This window comes from Pseudonaja textilis, chromosome 2 (assembly GCF_049901715.1).
Source record: "Pseudonaja textilis isolate UNSWEBS1 chromosome 2, rPseTex1.2, whole genome shotgun sequence".
Classification (NCBI taxonomy): Eukaryota; Metazoa; Chordata; class Lepidosauria; order Squamata; family Elapidae; genus Pseudonaja; species Pseudonaja textilis.
The window spans coordinates 1,482,601-1,502,108 of record NC_141991.1 but is presented as its reverse complement, the minus strand read 5'-3'; the positions used below and the strand labels follow the sequence as shown (position 1 = coordinate 1,502,108).

The following is a 19,508-nucleotide window of genomic DNA, read 5'->3' as shown; positions in this document are numbered from 1 at the left end:
CTGACACTCCCTTCAATCCATCCGCAGTTTAAATCCTACTTTATTTTTATTTGTTTTTATCCTTCCTTTATTATTTCTCTTTGAGCTTAACCCCACTACAATCAACCTCAAAACTTATATTTTTTTATTATAAATGTCATTTCTATAGTTCCCCCCACCGCAAAAAAAGGAATGATGAGCGATGTATAACAATCAGAATGAAAACCATAACCATATAAATGACATATGTAAAAATGTAAAAATCTATACTAAGAAATAAGTAATATAAAAACAAGTATACAATCCCACCTAGGCAATAAAATGGATGCAAATGGCCACCTCAGCAATGGAACCACCTGAGCATATCTCAGATTGCCTCAGACTTCCAGTATGTATGTATGTATGTATGTATGTATGTATGTATGTATGTATGTATTTATGTCAAGCAATTATTAGATAACAGGTATAAGTATAAACATAGTTATGAATACATGAAATGGATACAAATAAGAAAAAAATAACAATAGGACAGGGAGGGTAGGCACGTTGGAGCCAGGTCTTGAGAGCCTCCCAAAAGATCAAGAGGGGTGGAACTAATCTCATTTCAGGGGAAAGGATATTCCATAACGTGGGGGCCACAACAGAGAAGCCATAGCTCCTCCTGCATCCACCAAAGGCAGATCCCCAGCTTTGCTAGGTCTCATCAAATAGGCTGAAATAAGCAGGGAAAGGCTCAGTCCCATACTAGGAAGAGCTTTCAAAGGCAAAACCAGCAAAATCTTGAACTGGACCCACAAGCACCCTGGCAATCAAGGCAGCTCAGGGAGTGTGAGGTGTGCTGCTTCAGAAACACATATCAGCAATCCAGCCATTGCATTCCCTACCATGTAATACTTTTAGATGCCCTTCAATGACAGCTCATGCAGAGCTTATTGAAGTCATTGCAATACGCAGGTAACTAGGGCACGATCGATCCTATCCAGGGTCTGCAGGTCCAGGAACAGCCACAACTGGCTCTCAAGTGAATCGGTAATAATTTTTTTAGAATGCAGAGAGTTTTTATCTCCAGTGACAGCCAAACCCTGCTAAAATGCAGGAATCTTTAGATCAGCTTCCAGCCTGCAAACTAGTGACCTCCAAGTGTTTTGCCCAAGTAGCCTGGGAATTCTCAAGGATGAAACTTTAGTACTCTGGGAATTGGGAAGGCTGCTCGAGTGAACAGAGAGCATAATAGCAATACAGAGAGGACGATAGTATCTCCTATCTAGATGTCATTGGAAACAACGTGGGAGATATTCCTACTGTCCCCAATTATTAGCTCCTATTTCTTGTATTTAAACTGATGGTTATTCTTGTTTCTGTTATATTGTAAGCTTTTGATAAATCAATAAATAAATAGACACTTCCAAGTTTTGTCCTGTATTATTCTATTAATAATATAAAGATGGCAGGCTGTTAATCATTTAGGGGCTGCGCCCAAAAATAAAATAAAAAATAACTTTTAGGAGCCAGCAAGCACAGAGGTAATCTTAGGAAGCTAGAGCTCGGACGATCTAGCCATTGCTGGCTAGACGGCGCTCTATGGTTAGACAATAAGCGCTCCTGGATGATCGCCAATACAGTAGCCATCGCCTATAGCCGAACTGAAAGGAATTTGCGACCATAGAGTCTCGAATTTCTAGAGCGACTATGGAAAGGCGAAGCGCTGAGAAACGTCGTCTTCGGGCTTCTCAATACTTCAATCAGGATCGCGGTGCGCGTTGCATTTTTTCCTGGGTCGAAGAAGCGGCAGCTGGAAGGTGAGCGGAGGGCAGGTCGGAGGAGAGGCCGGGAGCAAGTCGGGCTCTTCGGTTCGCTCCACCTTGTAGTAGCAGATAAACAACTATGCTGAAATATGTCGTCTCCTGCATATTCTCCCCCCAGCCCAATTTTATTCCCCCCGAGCTGCAGGTTTTAAGTTGCCTGCCCTGTTCTGTGGATTGGGAGATTTCAACTCTACGGTCACTTTAGGGTTGATTCCGCCGCGTGGTTTTTTTTTTTTTTTTGAGTGTCTTGTTTCGTTTGCAAGGGAAAGTTCATAGGCAAAACCGGTACTTTAAATCTTGCATTTAAACATGCAAACCTCATCTTTAGGAAGGTTCTCCTTAATTCCAGGTTGATTCTCTCTTTGATTAATTTCGATCCATTGTTTCTTGTCTTTTGATGCTTTGGAAAATAATTTGACCCCCTCTTTGTGGCAGCCTCTATGATAGTGATAGTCCACTAAGACACCAAGGTCCTTTCACAGTTATTGTTCTTCACCTAATCTGTTCTGCCCAGATGTAAATCTTTTCATTAAATTTCATTTTGTTGGATGGAGCCCATTGTTCAAGTCTGTCAAAATCTTTTTGGATCCTGAGTTTGTCTTCTGGGGTGTTGGCTGTTCCTACCAGCTAGGTGTCATCTGCAAATTTGATGAGTACTCAATTTATGAAGATATTGAAGAGTACTGGGCTTAAGACAAAACCTTGTGGTACTCCACTGCTTACTTCCCTCCCTGTGTTCCTTTAAGGCAGGGGTCCCCAACCACCGGTCCGTGGATCATTTGGTACCGGGCCGCAAAGAAAATAAAAATAAAATAAAAATGGCGGCTTTCTTCGCCTTCGGTGAATGCTGCTGGGATCAGGGATCAAGGACACAAATGAAAGAAGGGGAGGGAGGAAGCAACCAAAGCCTGTCCTGCTCTCCGGCTCAGCGGCTTCGGTTTCCTCCCGCCTCGTTCCTCTCTCAGTCGCTCTTTCGCTCCTCCACCAGCCCAGGAAGAAACAGCTTCAAAGAAGCCGGCAGGGTGGCTTTTCCTGTCGGCGCAGCTCCTCCGAAGCGCCCGTTTTTCTAGCTTACCAAGAAGTAAGTAGGTTGTGGTCTACTTTGTCGCTGGTCTACTAATTTAGACACTTTGTCAAAGGATGAAATAAGATTGGTTTGGCATGATATGTTTTTAGTAAACTTGTGCTGGCTATTAGTTATAATTTTTTTTATAGATATTCACAGATCTGTTTTTTTAATTATTTTTTTCCAGTATTTTCCAGATATCTTTCCAGCTGGTCCAATGAAAAACTATACAAAAGAGATGGTTTGCATCCATCAAAGAAAGGGACTGAGTTACTTGGCATTAAATTCACAGATTTCCTGGATAAACATTTAAACTGAACAGCGGGAACAGAGAATTAATGGATTCAGAACATCTCTGTCCCCAGCAACCTAAAACTAATAAGGATACCAGTGCATGCAAAATAGATGATTGTGCAGGTAAGATTATCAACCTTGATGCCAACCAAAACCAAGCATTTAATGGTGAGTGCCATACCATGTGCACTAATAAAACAGGTGGCAAGAAAGTAGGGACAGGCAGGCACAGCACAGGTTACGTAGACAGTAAACACAGTGTCAGACATAAAGATCTCAAGTGCCTATATACAAATGCACAAAGTTTGGGGAACAAACAGGGTGAACTCAAACTACAAATACATGAAGGTAAATATGATATCGTTGGAATAACAGAAACTTGGTGGGATGAAACCCTTGACTGGAATATACTGGTAGAAGGATACAAACTATTCACAAAAACCAGACCCCATAAAAGAGGAGGTGGAGTTGCACTGTATGTAAAGGACCACTATATTGCTACAGAAATGCATGAAACCAAAGATGAAAACCACCTAGAATGCATATGGGTCAATATAAAAGAAAAAAAGAATGACATGGCCATAGGCATATATTATAGGCTGCCCAATCAAGCAGAAAAAATAGATGTCCTTTTTGCCAGCCAACGAACAAACATATGCAGGAAACACACAACAATAGTAATGGGAGACTTCAATTATCCTGATATCAATTGGAAAACTAATTCTGCACCAAGTGAGAAATCAAATAAGTTCCTAACCAACCTAGCTGACAACTTTGTTGTCCAAAAGGTAGAGGGTGAAACTAGAGGGACAGCCATACTGGACTTTATTCGTACAAACAGAGAAGAACTGATAGAGGGACTTGAAACTGCAGGAACCTTGGGTGAGAGTGACCATGTCATACTAGAATTCAACATAACACAAACAAAAGGAAAAGAACGTAATGACACCAGAGTCTTGGATTTTAAAGAGCTGATTTCAATAAATTCAGAGAGAACTTGGGAAAGATTCCATGGATGAAAATCCTAAAGGGGAAAACAACTCAAGAATCTTGGGAAACTCTAAAAAGTATGATCATAGAAGCCCAGACCAGCACAATAGAGAAAGAAAAACAAGAAATCCAAGAAGAAACCAGCATGGCTACACAAAGATCTCTTTGGCAAATTGAAAGAAAAGAAGGACAAGTACAAAAAATGGAAAGAAGGACATACAACTAAGGCAGAATATCAGCAGATAGCCAGAATCTGCAAAGACGAAGTCAGGATAGCAAAGGCTCAGAATGAACAAAGACTTGCAACAAAAGTCAAAGATAATAAAAAAAGTTTCTTCCAACATAAATAACAAGAAAAAAATCAAGGAAGCAGTCGGTCCACTAAAGAGAGAATATGGCAAGGAAGTAACAGGCAACAGAGAGAAAGCAGAACTGCTTAACTCATTCTTTGCATCGGTCTTTACGCAAAAAGAAACTATAGCTCAACCCACCAAAAACATAACTGTAAAAGACAGACCAGAAATAAAAGTTAAAATAAGCAAAACAATAGTAAGAGAATACCTATCTGATCTTGATGAAAACAAATCACTGGGGCCTGATGGATTATATCCCAGAGTTTTAAAGGAGCTGGCAGAGGTCATCTCAGAACCACTGCACCATATCTTTTAAAAATCCTGGAGCACTGGGGAACTACCAGAGGACTGGAAAAGAGCAGATGTGGTTCCCATCTTCAAAAAAGGAAGAAAAAAAAACAGACCCAGGAAACTATATACCAATCAGCCTAACATCAATACCGGGAAGATACTGGAAAAGATAATAAAAAACAGATCTGCCAACATGTAGAAACAAGTAAAGTAATAACTAGCAATCAGCATCGGTTTGTTAAAAACAGATCATGACAAACCAATCTTATTTCATTCTTCGACATAGTGACTAAATTAGTAGACCAGCAAAATACTGTGGACATAATAATATATTTAGATTTCAGCAAGGCATTCAATAAAGTAGACCACAACCTACTTCTTAGTAAGCTAAAAAAATGTGGAATAGATAGCACCACCACTAGATCGATTTGCAACTGGCTGGCAAACCGACTCAATGAGTAGTCCTTAATGGGTCTAAGTCTACATGGAGGGAAGTAAGCAGTGGGGTGCCACAAGGTTCCGTCTTAGGCCCAATACTCTTCAATATTCTCATTATAGACTTAGATGAGGGAATAGAAGGGGAACTTACCAAATTTGTTGATGATACTAAGCTGGCAGAAATAGCTAACACCCAAGAAGATAAGCTCAAGATCCAGATGGATCTTGACAGACTAGCACACTGGGCCATATTTAATAAAATGAAGTTCAGTATAGAGAAAAGTAAAGTCCTACACTTAGGCAAGAAAAACCAAAAGTACACATATAGACTGGGGGAAACCAAGCTCAATAGCAGTAACTGTGAGAGGGATCTTGGAGTCTTAGCGGACAACCAGCTAAATATGAGCCAGAAGTGTGCAGCAGCCGCCAAAAAAGCTAATGCAATCCTAAGATGTATTAACAGAGGGATACAATCAAGATCAAGGGAACTCTATAAAGCCTTAGTAAGACCACACCTAAAGTACTGCATCCAGTTTTGGTCACCACATTATAAAAAGATGTTGAGACTTTAGAAATAGTACAGAGAAGAGCAACCAGGATGATTATGGGAACTGGAGGCTAAAACATATAACGGAACGGTTGCAGAAACTGGGCTTGGCTAGTCTAGTATAAAGAGAAGGACCAGGGGAGACATGATAGCGGTCTTCCAATATTTGAGAGGCTGCCACAGGGAGGAAGGAGTCAAGCTATTTTCTAAAGCTCCTATAGGCCAGACAAGGAATAATGGATGGAAACTGAACAAGGAGAGATTTAACCTGGAAATAAGGAAAAACTTTCTGACAGTGAGAACAATCAACCAATGGAACAGCTTGCCCTCAGAAGTTGTGGGAGCGCCATCAGTTGAGACATTCAAGAAGAGATTGGACTGCCATTTGTCAGAAATGGTGTAGGATCTCCCGTTTGGGCAGGGGGTTAGACTAGATGACCTACAAAGTCCCTTCCAACTCTGAATTATCTGTAATTTGTAATATTGATTTTAGGCTGATTGGTCTGTAGTTTCCTGGGTCTATTCTTTTTCTTTTTCTGAAAATGGGAACCACATCACTCTTTTCCGAACCTCTGATAGTTCCCCAGTGTTCGAAGATTTTTTTTAAAGATATGATACAATGGTTCTGAGATGACATCTACCAGCTTTTTCAGAACTCTGGGCTGTAACCCATCAGGTGATTTATATTTATCAAGGTCAGACAGGTATTAGTATCATTTTCTTACTTATTTTAATTTTTATTTCTAGTCTTTTACAGTTATATTTTTGGTAGGTTGGGCAATAGTTTCCTTTTGTGTGAAGACTGATGCAAAGAATACTACTCTGCTTTCTCTCTCCCGCCTGTTACTTCCTTGCCATCTTCACTCTTTAGTGAACTGTTTCCTTGACTTTTTTTGTTATTTATATGGTGAAAGTAACTTTTTAAAATTGTCTTTGACTTTTGTTGCAAGTCTGTGTTCATTCTGAGCCTTTGCTTTCCGGAATTCATCTTTGCAGACTCAGGCTATCTGCTGATATTCTGCCTTAGTTATGTGTCCCTCTTTCAATTTTTTGTACTTATCCTTTTTGTCTTTCAGTTTATCAGAGAGGTCTTTGTGACATAATTCTGATTTGGTCTTGAATTTCTTGTTTTTCTTTTTTAGTGATACTGTGTGGGACTTTTTGTTAGTTGTTTTTCCCTTCAGGATTGTTATCCATGAAATTTTGCTTTGGTCTATCTGAGTTTGTTAAAATCAACTCTTCTAGTTTAAGACACAGCTTGTATTATATGACATGGTAACTTTCACCCAAGGTTCCAGCAGCTTCAATTCTTTCTATCACTTTTTTTTATTAATATGAATTTGGTCCAGTATAGTTTTTTCTTCCTCCTCTACCTTTTGGCTGACAAAGTTGCCAGCTAAGTTGGTTAGGAATCTGTCTGATTCCTCACTTGTTGCTGAATTTATCTCCCAGTTGATATCGGGGTAGTTAAAGTCTCCCATTACTCCTGTGGTATGTTTCCTACATACAATTGTTAATTGTTTAGCAAGGAGTTCATCTATTTCTTTTGCTTGGTTGGGTGGCCTGTAGCATATTCTTATAGCAATATATTTTTTCTTTCCTTTTATATTAACCCATATGGATTCTAGAAGACTGTAGAGAGAAGGCGCTTATTCCAGACAATAATGCAGGCCTCAACCTGTGAAGAAACAAACAGCTTGAACCATCCAAGAAGAGATCACAAATATTTTTGACCTCCTCAAAAATCTAAGACTATTAGTGGTGGAAAAGCTCCACAGATACTCATATTGTCAGAAAAGCCGAGATTGCAAGTCAGAGCTGATTATGCATCAGAGGATCCACACTGGTGAAAAACCATACAAATGCTCCGAATGTGGAAAAGTCTTTCACTACACCTCCCAACTTCTTGAGCATAAAATTACCCATACTGGAGAAAAGCCTTATCAATGCTCACATTGTGCCAAAAGGTTTAGTAAGCATGCCCACCTGGTGATACATAAGAGGACACACACTGGAGAGAAACCATTTGAGTGTCCAGAGTGCGGGAAACGTTTCAGTCAGAATTCCAACCTGGTGACACACCAAAGGACTCATACTGGGGAGAAACCATATGAGTGTTCGGATTGTGGGAAAAGTTTCCAGCAGAATTCCAACCTGGTGATACATCAGAGAACTCACACAGGGGAGAAACCATATGAGTGTTTGGATTGTGGTAAATGTTTCAGTAAGAATTCCAACTTGGTGATACATCAGAGAACTCATACAGGAGAGAAACCATATGAGTGTCCAGATTGTGGGAAAAGCTTTAGTCATAATTCCTACTTGGTTGTACACCAGAGAACACACACTGGGGAGAAACCGTATGAGTGTCCAGATTGTGGAAAAAGTTTTAATAATAATTCTAACCTTGTGAAACACCAGAGGATTCACACAGGAGAGAAGCCATATGAGTGTCTATACTGTGGGAAAAGTTTCAGTCAGAACTCTTGCCTGGTGATACACCAGAGGACTCACACGGGGGAGAAACCATATGAGTGTCCGGATTGTGGCAAAAGTTTCCAGCAGAATTCCAGCTTGGTCATACACCAGAGGACTCACACAGGAGAGAAACCATATGAGTGTTCAGTGTGTGGGAAATGTTTCAGTAAGAATTCCAACCTGGTGATACACCAGAGGATTCACACAGGAGAGAAACCATATGAGTGTTCAGTGTGTTGGAAATGTTTCAGTAAGAATTCCAACCTGGTGATACATCAGAGGACTCACACAGGAGGAAAACCATATCAGTGTCCAGACTGTGGGAAAAGTTTTAGTCACAATTCTGACTTTGTGAAACACCAGATGACTCACATGGGAGAGAAACTGTATCAGTGTCCAGAGTGTGGGAAAAGATTCACTCGGAATTCCAAGCTGGTAATACACCAGAGGACTCACACAGGAGAAAAACCGTATCAGTGTCCAGTTTGTGGGAAAAGTTTCAGTCAGAATGCCCATCTGGTGATACACCAGAGGACTCACACAGGGGAGAAACCCTATAAGTGTCCGGATTGTGATAAAAGTTTCCAGCAGAATTCCAACCTGGTGGTACACCAGAAGACTCACATGAGACAGAAACCGTATGAGTGTCTAGACTGTGGGAAAGGTTTTAATCGAAATTCCAACCTGGTGATACACCAGAGGATTCACACAGGAGAGAAACCATATGAGTGTCCAGATTGTCAGAAAAATTTCAGTCTTAATTCTGCCCTAGTGGCACACATGAGGACTCACACAGGAGAGAAACCCTATGAGTGTCCATATTGTGGGAAGAGTTTCAGTCAGAATTCTACCCTAATAATGCACCAGAGGACTCACACAGGAGAAAAACCATATGAGTGTCCAGTTTGTGGGAAAAGTTTCAGTTATAATTCCAGCCTTGTGCAACACCAGAGGTCTCACACAGGGGAGAAACCATATGAATGTCCAGTTTGTCAGAAAAGTTTCAGTCATAACTGTAACCTTGTGAAACACCAAAGGACTCACACAGGAGAGAAACCCCATGAATGTCCAGATTGTGGGAAAGCTTTCAGTTGGTATTCTGACCTGGTGAGACACCAGAGGATTCACATAGGATGAGTGCCCAAATTGTGTGGAAAGTTTCAGTTGGAATTCCCACCTGGTGGAATAATAGGGAACTGACTCAGAAGAGGAGCCCTTTGAATCAGTAGGTCTAATGATAATCTAATAAATCATATCAGTTTACACACCTATTAGAAGCCATTCAGATGCCCAAACTGGTCAATGTTTCAGTCACAACTCTATTATTGTTAAAGACAAGAGGACTCATACAGGAGAAAAGCTATCAGTTTTCTGATTGGAAGGAAAGTCTGATGGGGTCTTAGAAAACGTTCAAGAATTCACAAGGATATGCATTGCTTGTTTTCAGCTTGCTGGGTTATTTTCAGCCAAAGAGCCAAATTTATTTAGACATGAGAGACTCAACCAGAAGAAATACTCAGATACAAGGGGATTTGCTTGCAAAAATCAATGAATCAGTAAATGAGAATTAGGATTTTAACAAGAGTTTTCTGAAAGCATAGTAAGAAATTAAGTATAACTCTGTATATTAAGAATATTCCTAAAGCATCAAAACCATTTTTATTGTATCCAATTCGATATAGTACAGAAAGATAAGAGTCCATGGGGCATTGGTTAGAATGTAGTATTGCAAAGGCAATAACCATTCCAAGATACTGGTAGTCCTTAACTTACAATCATTCATCTAGTGACATTCAAAGTTACGACATCACTGAAATAAGTGACATGACCCTTTTTCATACTTAGGACTACGGAAGCATCAACATTCAGATGCTTGGCAACTGATGGTTACAATGTCCTGGGGTCATGGGATCCCCTTTTGTGACCTGACAAGCCAAATTAATGGGAAGCCAGATTCACTTAACAACTGTGTTACTAATTTAACAACTAATTTAACAATGTGGCAAGAATGGTTGTAAAATGGAGCAAAACTCACTTAACAACTGTCTTACTTAGTAACATAAATTTTGGGCTCAATTGTAAGTTGAGGAATACCTGTAATAAGAATAGTTGCCTCGCCCCTTCCAGGATACTAACATTCTTCAGTAATGTTTCTAAAGATACATTATTTAATGAGAGCCATTAATTTTGTCATGATAGGCTTTAATTGCCCCTCAGCCTGAACTTTTTGCTGTAGTTAATTCATAAACTTAATGACTTGGGACAGTGAGATAGATGACATACAAATTTAATAAGTAAATAAATGTGAATATACTTATGTGAGAAAAATCACAAAACACATTTAGAGACGGTGAATAATATGAAAGAGCTCTATTATTAAGCTTTTGCAAAAGGGAATTCTGCTCATAGCAGAGGACATCTTTCCCAGGAAGGCTGGGGTTTTATATACAAGTTCAAATATACAGTCTCTGCCACTTTCCTGTATTCATAATCTATCCAATTACGTAATTCCCTATGCCATACCCATCGCATACCACCTGTTTCCCTTTCTTTGGAAACCACCCTTGTTCTCATGGCATCTTCCTGTTATGTTCTTGTGAACACAGTGGATCATTAACTATTCTGTTCAGGTCAGAATGACCCTAGCATCTCTTACATTAATTCTCAAGCCAAACTACAAAACCCCATGTTCCAGCCAAAAACCTGACATTTACTTTAGAACATAACACATTACAAAACAGTACATATTTGTTATATAACCAGTCATCATTGTAAAAAGGTCACATTATGAACAAAAATGGAGTCTCCTTGGTTCTATACTTTCTTAGGTGTAACAGGCAAATACATATGTTATTTCCATATATAACAAATTAGGATGCAGATAGACAAGTGCACATTAAGTATTCTTTGGGTGTTTGAAAAATAATAAATTTTAATGTCTTCATTTCATTTAAAATATAAACAATATACAGATGTGGATGCTTTTTAATTACTGTTTTAAATATTTCTAGAAATGTCTTCTTCAAAGAAAAGTCTAATGTTTGTTGACTGTTCCACTACAGTATAATTTTTGTTCTCCGGGGTTTTCTCACCTGCAGGTGAAATATTTCAATTGATTTCTTTTGCACTTGCTCGTCTTCCAGATTCCTTGAACTTTGTATAGTTTATTTTCTATAACAATGTGAGTTGTACATCGTACTTCTTTTTTTCATTCCTCGCTAAACCTTTTGTCAAAAGAGAGAGAAAGGTAAATCCTACTTGCTTATTATGGACCTGCAGTTGAGAATTGAACCTTCCTAGTGTAAGTCAAATAGTGTGCTTATCAATTCACATCATCCTGGTTCTCGGTTTTGTATAATGTGCCTTCTTGAAGAGATGGAAGTAAAATATATCTATTTGGCTTTCCAAAGTGAGAATGGGTTTTCCTGTGAAATATGAAAAAAGATAAAAGAATTCCAGGTGAGTGGTGCAGTGGCCTACAGGTGGAGCTCTCGCCTTACAATCAGGAGGCCTTGAATTCGATCCTAGGTAGAGGCAGACCTTTCTGGGCACAATGAAAATATATATGCTGCAAACTCCGCATTGGTGACAGGAAGGGCATCTGACAAGTAAACACTCAGCTGCATTCAGTTGCCATGACTCTACCCTGCAAGGGATATATTACGCATAGGAGTGGGCTTAAAAAATTTAACACCTAGTTCTCTGCCCGTTTGCTGGGTGGGCATGATCATGATGGCTGTGGCCTAGTCAGGCTCCTGCAGTATGGCAGGAGGGAGTTTTTGCCCTCCCTGGGCTCCAGAGGCTTTCCTTGAGCCTCCAGGAGGGCAAAAATGACCTCCCCGGGCTCCAGAGGCTGGAAACAGGTCCCTTTTCTGGCTTTCTGGAACTTCCAGGAGGCTTGTTTTTCACCCTCACCGAGCCTCCACATGGGCCCTGCATTTACCTGTGATCCAAAATTCGACGCATGGGCAAGGCCAGTTGGGATGGGATTTGCCAGTTCGGCAAACTGGCCATAAAATTAACAAGCGGTTTTCCCAAATGGTGGGAACTGGTAGCAGCTCACCTCTGATTAGAGGGTCATTAAACAACAAAGAAGAATATAAAAGAATTCCATGTCAATTGACAGATTTGGGAGCTCTAATAACTGCAAACCCTGCATTTTGGGGAACAGAGACTGGAATCTGCCCAATAGCCGGGTTAGTTGGTGTGAGGGAATTATGCAGCTGGTGTACAAATTAAGACAGAGACACTGACTGTAGTTTTATATAAATCTATTTATTATCTTATATTTAGAGCAAATAAGTTAGGCACATCACTACATCCTGAGGTAAATCTTAGAATAGCATACAGAGCACACAGAAGAAAAAGGCGGGAAAATGGGGAACGCCCCCTTTACACTCAGCAACCAATCATAAAGTAGATTGCCTCATGCAGGAAGCCGCACTCTCCAACCAATCAATGACCACTGTGTGTTCTGGTCCACTGTGCACTTTACTGTTCCAGATTTTAAATTAAATAGCTGAACAGTTGGCCTGCAAACAGGCTTGAACGGTTGGAATAAAATGTCACTTAGAGTGTTTCAGTTTAGAAATCTATCTAGTCAATCTTGCTTTTGGTTATTCCATTTCAACATTTCCCCCCAGGATGCCCCTATAGAGCATTGCCTGCCAAAAACAACTAGACACAAAGATAGTTTCTTCCCCTGTGCCATCACTCTGCTAAACACTCAACTGCCACACCACTGTCTTCTGCCCAAAGATATTTATCCATGTGGTATTGCTGTATTGCTATTATCCTTGTCATCTTATCCTTGCCATCTTTCCTACTACCTTCTCCTATCAGGATATTATCTGATCAATTATTGTTGTATCTTATGATTAATCATTGTTTTATGATGTATGATCTATGACTATCACTGTTTATGTATATTGAAAGTGTATGCACCAGAGACCATTTCATTGTATGTCCAAAACACACGGCCAATAAAGAATTGTTTTATTCTTTCCAATTTTTGATTTTTTTTTCCAAATTCCATGTCTGACTACAAGCACTGAATTGCTCTGAGTCTCTCTGCCTCCATTTCTACATCTTTCATTTTCCATAAAGATTCGTCAAATAGCTTGCTGAAATCCAAGTATACTATCTGCACAGCATTTTGCTGATGTAATTTAATTGCTTAAATAAAAAAGGCGAGGTTTGCTTGGCAAGATCTCTTTCTAACAAACCTATGCTGTCTTCTAGTAAATCAGCTTGCTTGTTTATAGGTTCTCACAAATTCTCTGCCTCATTTTATTTTTTCAGGATTTTACCAGGTATTGATGTCAAGCTGATTAGCCTATAATTTCCTGGATCGTTTCCCGCTCCCTCTTTTGTAGTTTGGAATCACATCAGTTATTTTACAATACTCTGGTATTTCTCCTGTGTTACATAAGCTTTCAAAGATTACAAAATTATCTAGAATTCTAGGCAATGCAATAATACAGATTTATACAATACAATACAATACAATACAATACAATACAATACAATACAATACAATACAATACAATACAATACAATACAATACAATACAATACAATACAATACAATACAATACAATACAATAATATAAATAGGGAGATGGTATTTTCTTCCCAGATCTGATCTGGAAGCAATGTGGGTGGGCGCTTCAAGGTTTGTCTCATATTTCATTCCATTAATAGGATGAAGCTGGTAATGGTTTCGGGCTGCAAACACAAACAAGAACCTCATGAACTTTTAAGGTGCAGCACCTGCTAAACTTCTGAAGAATCTTAAATAGACTCAAAACTTCATTCTTACAGCTTCACCCATTTGCAGAGGCAGGCTTTCAGGAGTTAGCCTGCATTTACACACAAACAAACTGGCTAGAACAATCTTCACTGGCCCCAAAGGAGATGCCCTTTATTTATTTTATTTATTTATTGTCAATTGCTTACAAGATAATAGGTATAAGTAAAAGCATAGTTATGAATACACGGATACATATAAGAAAAATAAAAAAAAACAAAAGAAACAATAGGACAGGGATGGTAGGCACGTTGGTGCGCTGATGCACACACCCTACAGACCTCTTAGGAAAGGGGTGAGGTCAATAGTAGACAGTCTAAGGTTAAAGTTTTGGGGATTTGGGGAAGAAACCAGAGTCAGGTAGAGTATTCCAGACATTGACCACTCTGTTGCTGAAGTCGTATTTCCTGCAATCAAGTTTGGTGCAGTTAACCTTGAGTTTGTATCTATTGTTTGCTCTTGCGTTGTTATGGTTGAAGCTGAAGTATTCATTGACAGGTAGGACGTTTCAATGTATGATTTTATATATTATACTTAGATCGGACTGAAGGAGGAGCAGTTCTAAGTTTTCTAGGTCTAGAATTTCGAGTCTAGTGGCATAAGGTATTCTGCCCTTTCTCGCTGCCTGTTTGCACATCACTCCCCACAAAGGCAGGTTCCTTTGGTTTAGTTGCTGCTTATTGGAAATGAAGCTTCGGGCTCAGCTTTAGGGGGAGATGAGTGCCCTCTTCGGGGGACCTGAAAGAAAAGATGTGGGGTAAGATGCCCATGGACAAAAGCTATCGCTTGGGGGTGGGGTCGAATAAGACTTGATGGCACGGAATCAATGAAAATATCTTGCATAGTATGATAGACTTGTGGGGCTAGTGCGTTGTGCAAAGAGGTCTCATAGTGTAATACGATCGGGAGTGGGTTAGGGACTCCTGTCCTCATGTGAGTTGTGTTGGGGGAGGGATGCATGAGGGAGGCTCAGCCAATCTCATTATACACATGTACTCTGACAATAAAAGTAACAAACGACTTAAGAGTAGAAACAGAACGAACGGACCTTATGTCGCTATATGGCGCTCTGCAAAGAGGGAACCCTCGCTCCGAAAGAAAGCAGTGAATTTTATTTTATTTTATTTAGTTTGTCAATTGCTTACAAGATAAATAAGTAAAAACATAGTTATAAATACATGGATACATATAAGAAAAATAAAAACAGGGATGGGAGGCACGTTGATGCACGTTGATGCGCTTTGCTTTGTTGATGTGCGGGTGGGGGCTTGAGTTGGAAGGAGTTGAAACGATAAAGTAGTGGGCTGCTAGAGAGGATGTAGAGGAGAAGGACAGAGGAACTTCCTCTTCCGGCTCAGCCATGGGAGGCTGGTGGCGTCGGCGGAGCCTCTTGTGCTGCTTGAAGGGGTCGAAGCGGCTCCTGGGAGGTGAGTGGAGGGCAGGTCGGAGGAGAAGCCGGGAGCAAGTCCGGCCCTTTGGGTTCCTCCACGGCGGGGAAGCAGGAGAGGAAGCAACGAGGGTGAAACATGTGGGGCTGGTGCTGTATATTCTTCCCCTCCCCGAATTTTATTCCTCTGGGGCTGCACGACTTAAAACTACCTCCTGTGATTTTCCCCAAATGGGAGATTTGGGGAATTTCATTGAAGAAATCTTTATATATCTTTCATGTTTCTTAATCACCTTCACGTAACCCTTGATTCCTTTTATGACCCGTTGATTCATTTTATTGACATGTTGCTTTCCTGGCAAGTGAGGAGTTTCATGGGCAAAAACGGATGGTTTAAATCTGCAGAGGCTTTGGGCACCATTTCACCTGTTAAGGAACCCACCTTTTCAAAATGAGATCAAAAAGTCTGAGCAAATCTACTACTGCACAGGGAAATACACATAGATTTATTGCACAGGGAAATATACATAGATTTTCTTTATCCATAAATTCATAGATGTGTATTTCTTCGTGCATATATGTGGATGGTACAATCTTCAGTGTTTTCAGGTAAATTTTATATCAATTTGCAATGCTAATAATGTTATGATTTACCTAAACCAAAAAGAGAATTTCATGATTGGATATATGAATTGATATTTGTACTTGGATCCTGCTAGTTCTCTATATATGCCAAATAAATTGTCTTTAATGTTAGAGGTTAAACCAGCATTTTTATATGTTTTGCTTTTTCATGGTAATATATAAAGGTTTCTTTTCTTTTTTGCTGTTTTCACAGGTTGTGCATCCATTTTTTAAACCCACAATGAAACTAATTCATTAATATGAATCTTGTAGACAAAAAGATGCCAAGAAGAGCACCCTGGATTCCAGAGGGGCTTGAATCAAAGCCCCACTAGTTAGAAATTAGAAATATTTTTTAACCTCCTGAAGAATCCAAGATCATCAGTGTTGGAAAAAAAACCCAGTCTGTCTATTGTGGGGAAAAACAGATTGCCGATCACAGCTCATTATGCATGAGGGGATCCACACCGCAAAAAATACGCAAAAATGCTTAGAATGTGGCAAACGCTTTACTCAGAACAACTTCCTCATGGCAGCACCCACACTGAAGAGAAATTCTACCAGTGCTCCCACTGTGACAAAAGGTTTAGCACACGCACAAACCTGGTCAGACATAAGAAAACTCACACTGGGGAGAAACCTTTTGATTGTCCTGATTGTGGGAAAAGTTTCACTCAGAATTCTGACCTGGTGATACACCAGAGGACACACACAGGAGAGAAACCGTATGTGTGTCTAGAGTGTGGGAAACGTTTCAGTAAAAATTTCAATCTGATGATACACCAGAGGATTCATACAGGAGATAAACCATATGAGTGTCTGTTTTGTGGGAAAAAGTTCAGTCAGAATGCCAACCTGGTAATACACCAGAGGACTCATACAGGAGAGAAACCATATGAGTGTCTGTATTGTGGGAAAAGTTTCAGTCAGAATGCCAATCTTATGATGCACCAAAGGACTCACACAGGAGAGAAACCATATGAGTGTCCAGATTGTGGGAAAAGTTTCCAGCAGAATTCCAAGCTGGTGATACACCAAAGGACACATACTGGTGAGAAACCATATGAATGTCTGGATTGTGGGAAAAGTTTCAAGGAAAATTCCACCCTACTTTTACACCAGAGAACTCACTCGAGAGAAAAACCATATGAGTGTCCAGATTGTGGAAAAGCTTTTAGTAGAAATTCTAACCTGCTCTTACATCAAAAGGCTCATACAGGAGATAAACCATATGAGTGTCCAGATTGTGGGAAAGGTTTCAATTGGAATTCAGATCTCGTGATACACCAGAGGATTCACACGGGAGAAAAACCGTATGAGTGCCTGGATTGTGGGAAAAGTTTCAGTCGGAATTCCCACCTGGTGGAACACCAGAGAACTCACACAGGCGAAAAACCATATCAATGTCCTGATTGTGGGAAAAGTTTCTATCGTAATTCTAACCTTGTGGTACACCAGAGAACTCACACTGGGAACAAACCATATCAGTGTCTGGATTGTGGTAAGACTTTCCATTGGAATTCTGCTCTAGTGATACACCAGAGAACTCACACAGGAGAAAAACCGTATGAGTGTCTGGAGTGTGGGAAAAGTTTCATTCGGAATTCCGATTTGGTGATGCACTGGAGGACTCACACTGGAGAGAAACCGTATGAGTGTCCAGATTGTGGGAAAGATTTTAGTGCTCAGTCTAGCCTCATAAACCATGTAAGGATACACACAGGGGAGAAACCATTTAAATGCCCAGATTGTGGACAGTGTTTCTCACAAAATTCCTCCTTTATCACCCATAAGAAATTCCACATAAGACAAAATTTGACGTATGTAGAGGATTCTTGAATTTCATTTCTCATCTCTCATTGCAAGCTCAGCTGAGGAATTGACTGTTTTAATGTCTTGCCACATTCTTTTTAATCAAACATGTCTTACTTAATATTGAACATGAGGGAGGGGATCTGCGTTGGGAGCTCCAAGCTCTTTCTGAAGTTCCTTACCTCTTGTGCAAGTGGAGTTGCACGCATATGTCCACGCTTGCCTCCCACTTCTGCAGCCCGGTGGTCGAGGACCCTTGTCCTGGGATCAAAATTTCAACTCCTATTGTCAAAGATTAACTGTATTACGTACACCAAAGATTCAAGTTTAACCACAATAGAGGAATGGTTGGTGAAAATGATGGAATTATCAGAGACAACTATATTGATTTCCTCAATTGGAGAGAAGACATTCTCTACATTAATTACTGATTGGAAGTTAGAGATTAGAGATTTGTGTGAAACACAACAAAAAATGAAGTTATCATTTACAGTTGTGATTATAAAAAAAAAACAGGTAATAGAAAAGAGAGTTTTTGTAACCATAGAGTAAGAAGTAATTTTGTATTTCTAATTATAATTATTGTAAAGGAGATTGGAAGTAACTTCTCTCTATTTCTGTCTTTTTTTTTACACTTTTCTATTTTCTTGTATTTGATGTTTTCATTCATTTTTGTTTTTAATCTGTTTAAAATTATGAATATAAATTATATTGAAAAATCCGGTATAAGAGTCAAGGACTGGATGGAAACCACAAGTTCCAGTCTTAGGTTAAACGGGAAGGTGGCTTGCCAGGTGCTATGACATTCCAGATGTCAATTGGAGAACCTGAAAATATGCCTATGCAGATTAGTTGGCTGGCAGGGCGAGTTTAAAATGAGAAATCAGCATCTTTCTTGGCTCAGGATGCCAACCAGGAACTGCTTTATATGCCAAAAGAAAATCAAATTTATTCATTTTAATTTATTAAATGTATATGCCTCCTATCTGATTATTACAATGTCATAAATAGTAGTATAAAATTATAAGGTTAAAAATATCAAAACACTATGCACGTATATTGGGGTTATTTTATTCCAGATTCCTCCATACAGCAGAGCTCGGAGCCAATAGTTGAAATGGATACCTATCACCATCCATATGTTATTAGATCTGCATTGAAAAAAGCAGTTTAGGATGTCCCTCTAAAAAGGTCAGCCTGGTGATTAGCGGTCCATGTGCTTTGGTGAGATATTCTATGTTTGCCTTTTGATTTCACTTGATGTACATTTCCGCTCGACGTTCCTTCCTGGATATGCAAGTTGCTATGCAGAGTCTTTCCTCCCTGCCTTAGTTCTTTCCCTCAATATTTATCAGTTTCCTATTTCTGGATATTGCTTGCTCTCGTGTCTGATTCTTTTCAATATGGATGGTGTCATTTCATTAACTTAAACATCAAGACTGCAATCGTGACTTTTCTGTTAGGCGATAGAGATACAGAAGCCCTACTCAGCACCACGAGTCGCTTGATCTCATCCTGTTGTTGAACATCTCCCCATATTTGTATGGTTAAAACACATCAATTCAGAATATACTTTGCATTCTATGTCCCAAAGGTGCTTTTTCAGGAGGCAGCTAGACTTTCTTGTTTGTTTTTT

The 19,508-nt window shown here is 39.7% G+C and overlaps 6 protein-coding genes across 11 annotated transcripts in view; all 6 read left to right on the top strand.

Annotated features, from left to right (window-relative positions):
* LOC113454189 (uncharacterized) overlaps positions 1-13,249 on the top strand; it is a 94,835-nt gene extending 81,586 nt beyond the window's left edge. For all 4 annotated transcript variants that reach the window (XM_087928083.1, XM_087928088.1, XM_087928084.1 and 1 more), the window contains one exon: positions 9,938-13,249. The gene's annotated coding sequence lies outside the window, so the exon portion shown is untranslated. The remainder of the gene's footprint in view (positions 1-9,937) is intronic.
* LOC113454017 (uncharacterized) overlaps positions 1-13,249 on the top strand; it is an 81,641-nt gene extending 68,392 nt beyond the window's left edge. Inside the window, exon 3 of the transcript XR_015742468.1 lies at positions 12,377-13,249. The gene's annotated coding sequence lies outside the window, so the exon portion shown is untranslated. The remainder of the gene's footprint in view (positions 1-12,376) is intronic.
* LOC148126527 (uncharacterized) lies at positions 3,047-18,476 on the top strand. The gene is given in 4 exon segments (XM_087928472.1): positions 3,047-3,267; positions 7,392-9,378; positions 16,613-17,893; positions 17,895-18,476. Coding segments are annotated over 3 exon segments (3,171 nt in total). The 5' UTR covers positions 3,047-3,267; positions 7,392-7,587; the 3' UTR covers positions 17,994-18,476.
* Positions 15,346-19,508, top strand: part of LOC113451459 (uncharacterized) — a 126,837-nt gene continuing 122,674 nt past the window's right edge. Inside the window, exon 1 of one of the 3 annotated variants that reach the window (XM_087928423.1) lies at positions 15,346-15,476. The gene's annotated coding sequence lies outside the window, so the exon portion shown is untranslated. The remainder of the gene's footprint in view (positions 15,477-19,508) is intronic. The other 2 variants (XM_087928426.1, XM_087928425.1) reach the window with 2 other exon arrangements.
* Positions 15,407-19,508, top strand: part of LOC113451456 (uncharacterized) — a 47,496-nt gene continuing 43,394 nt past the window's right edge. Inside the window, exon 1 of the mRNA XM_087928371.1 lies at positions 15,407-15,476. The gene's annotated coding sequence lies outside the window, so the exon portion shown is untranslated. The remainder of the gene's footprint in view (positions 15,477-19,508) is intronic.
* Positions 15,409-19,508, top strand: part of LOC113451464 (uncharacterized) — a 31,933-nt gene continuing 27,833 nt past the window's right edge. Inside the window, exon 1 of the mRNA XM_087927831.1 lies at positions 15,409-15,476. The gene's annotated coding sequence lies outside the window, so the exon portion shown is untranslated. The remainder of the gene's footprint in view (positions 15,477-19,508) is intronic.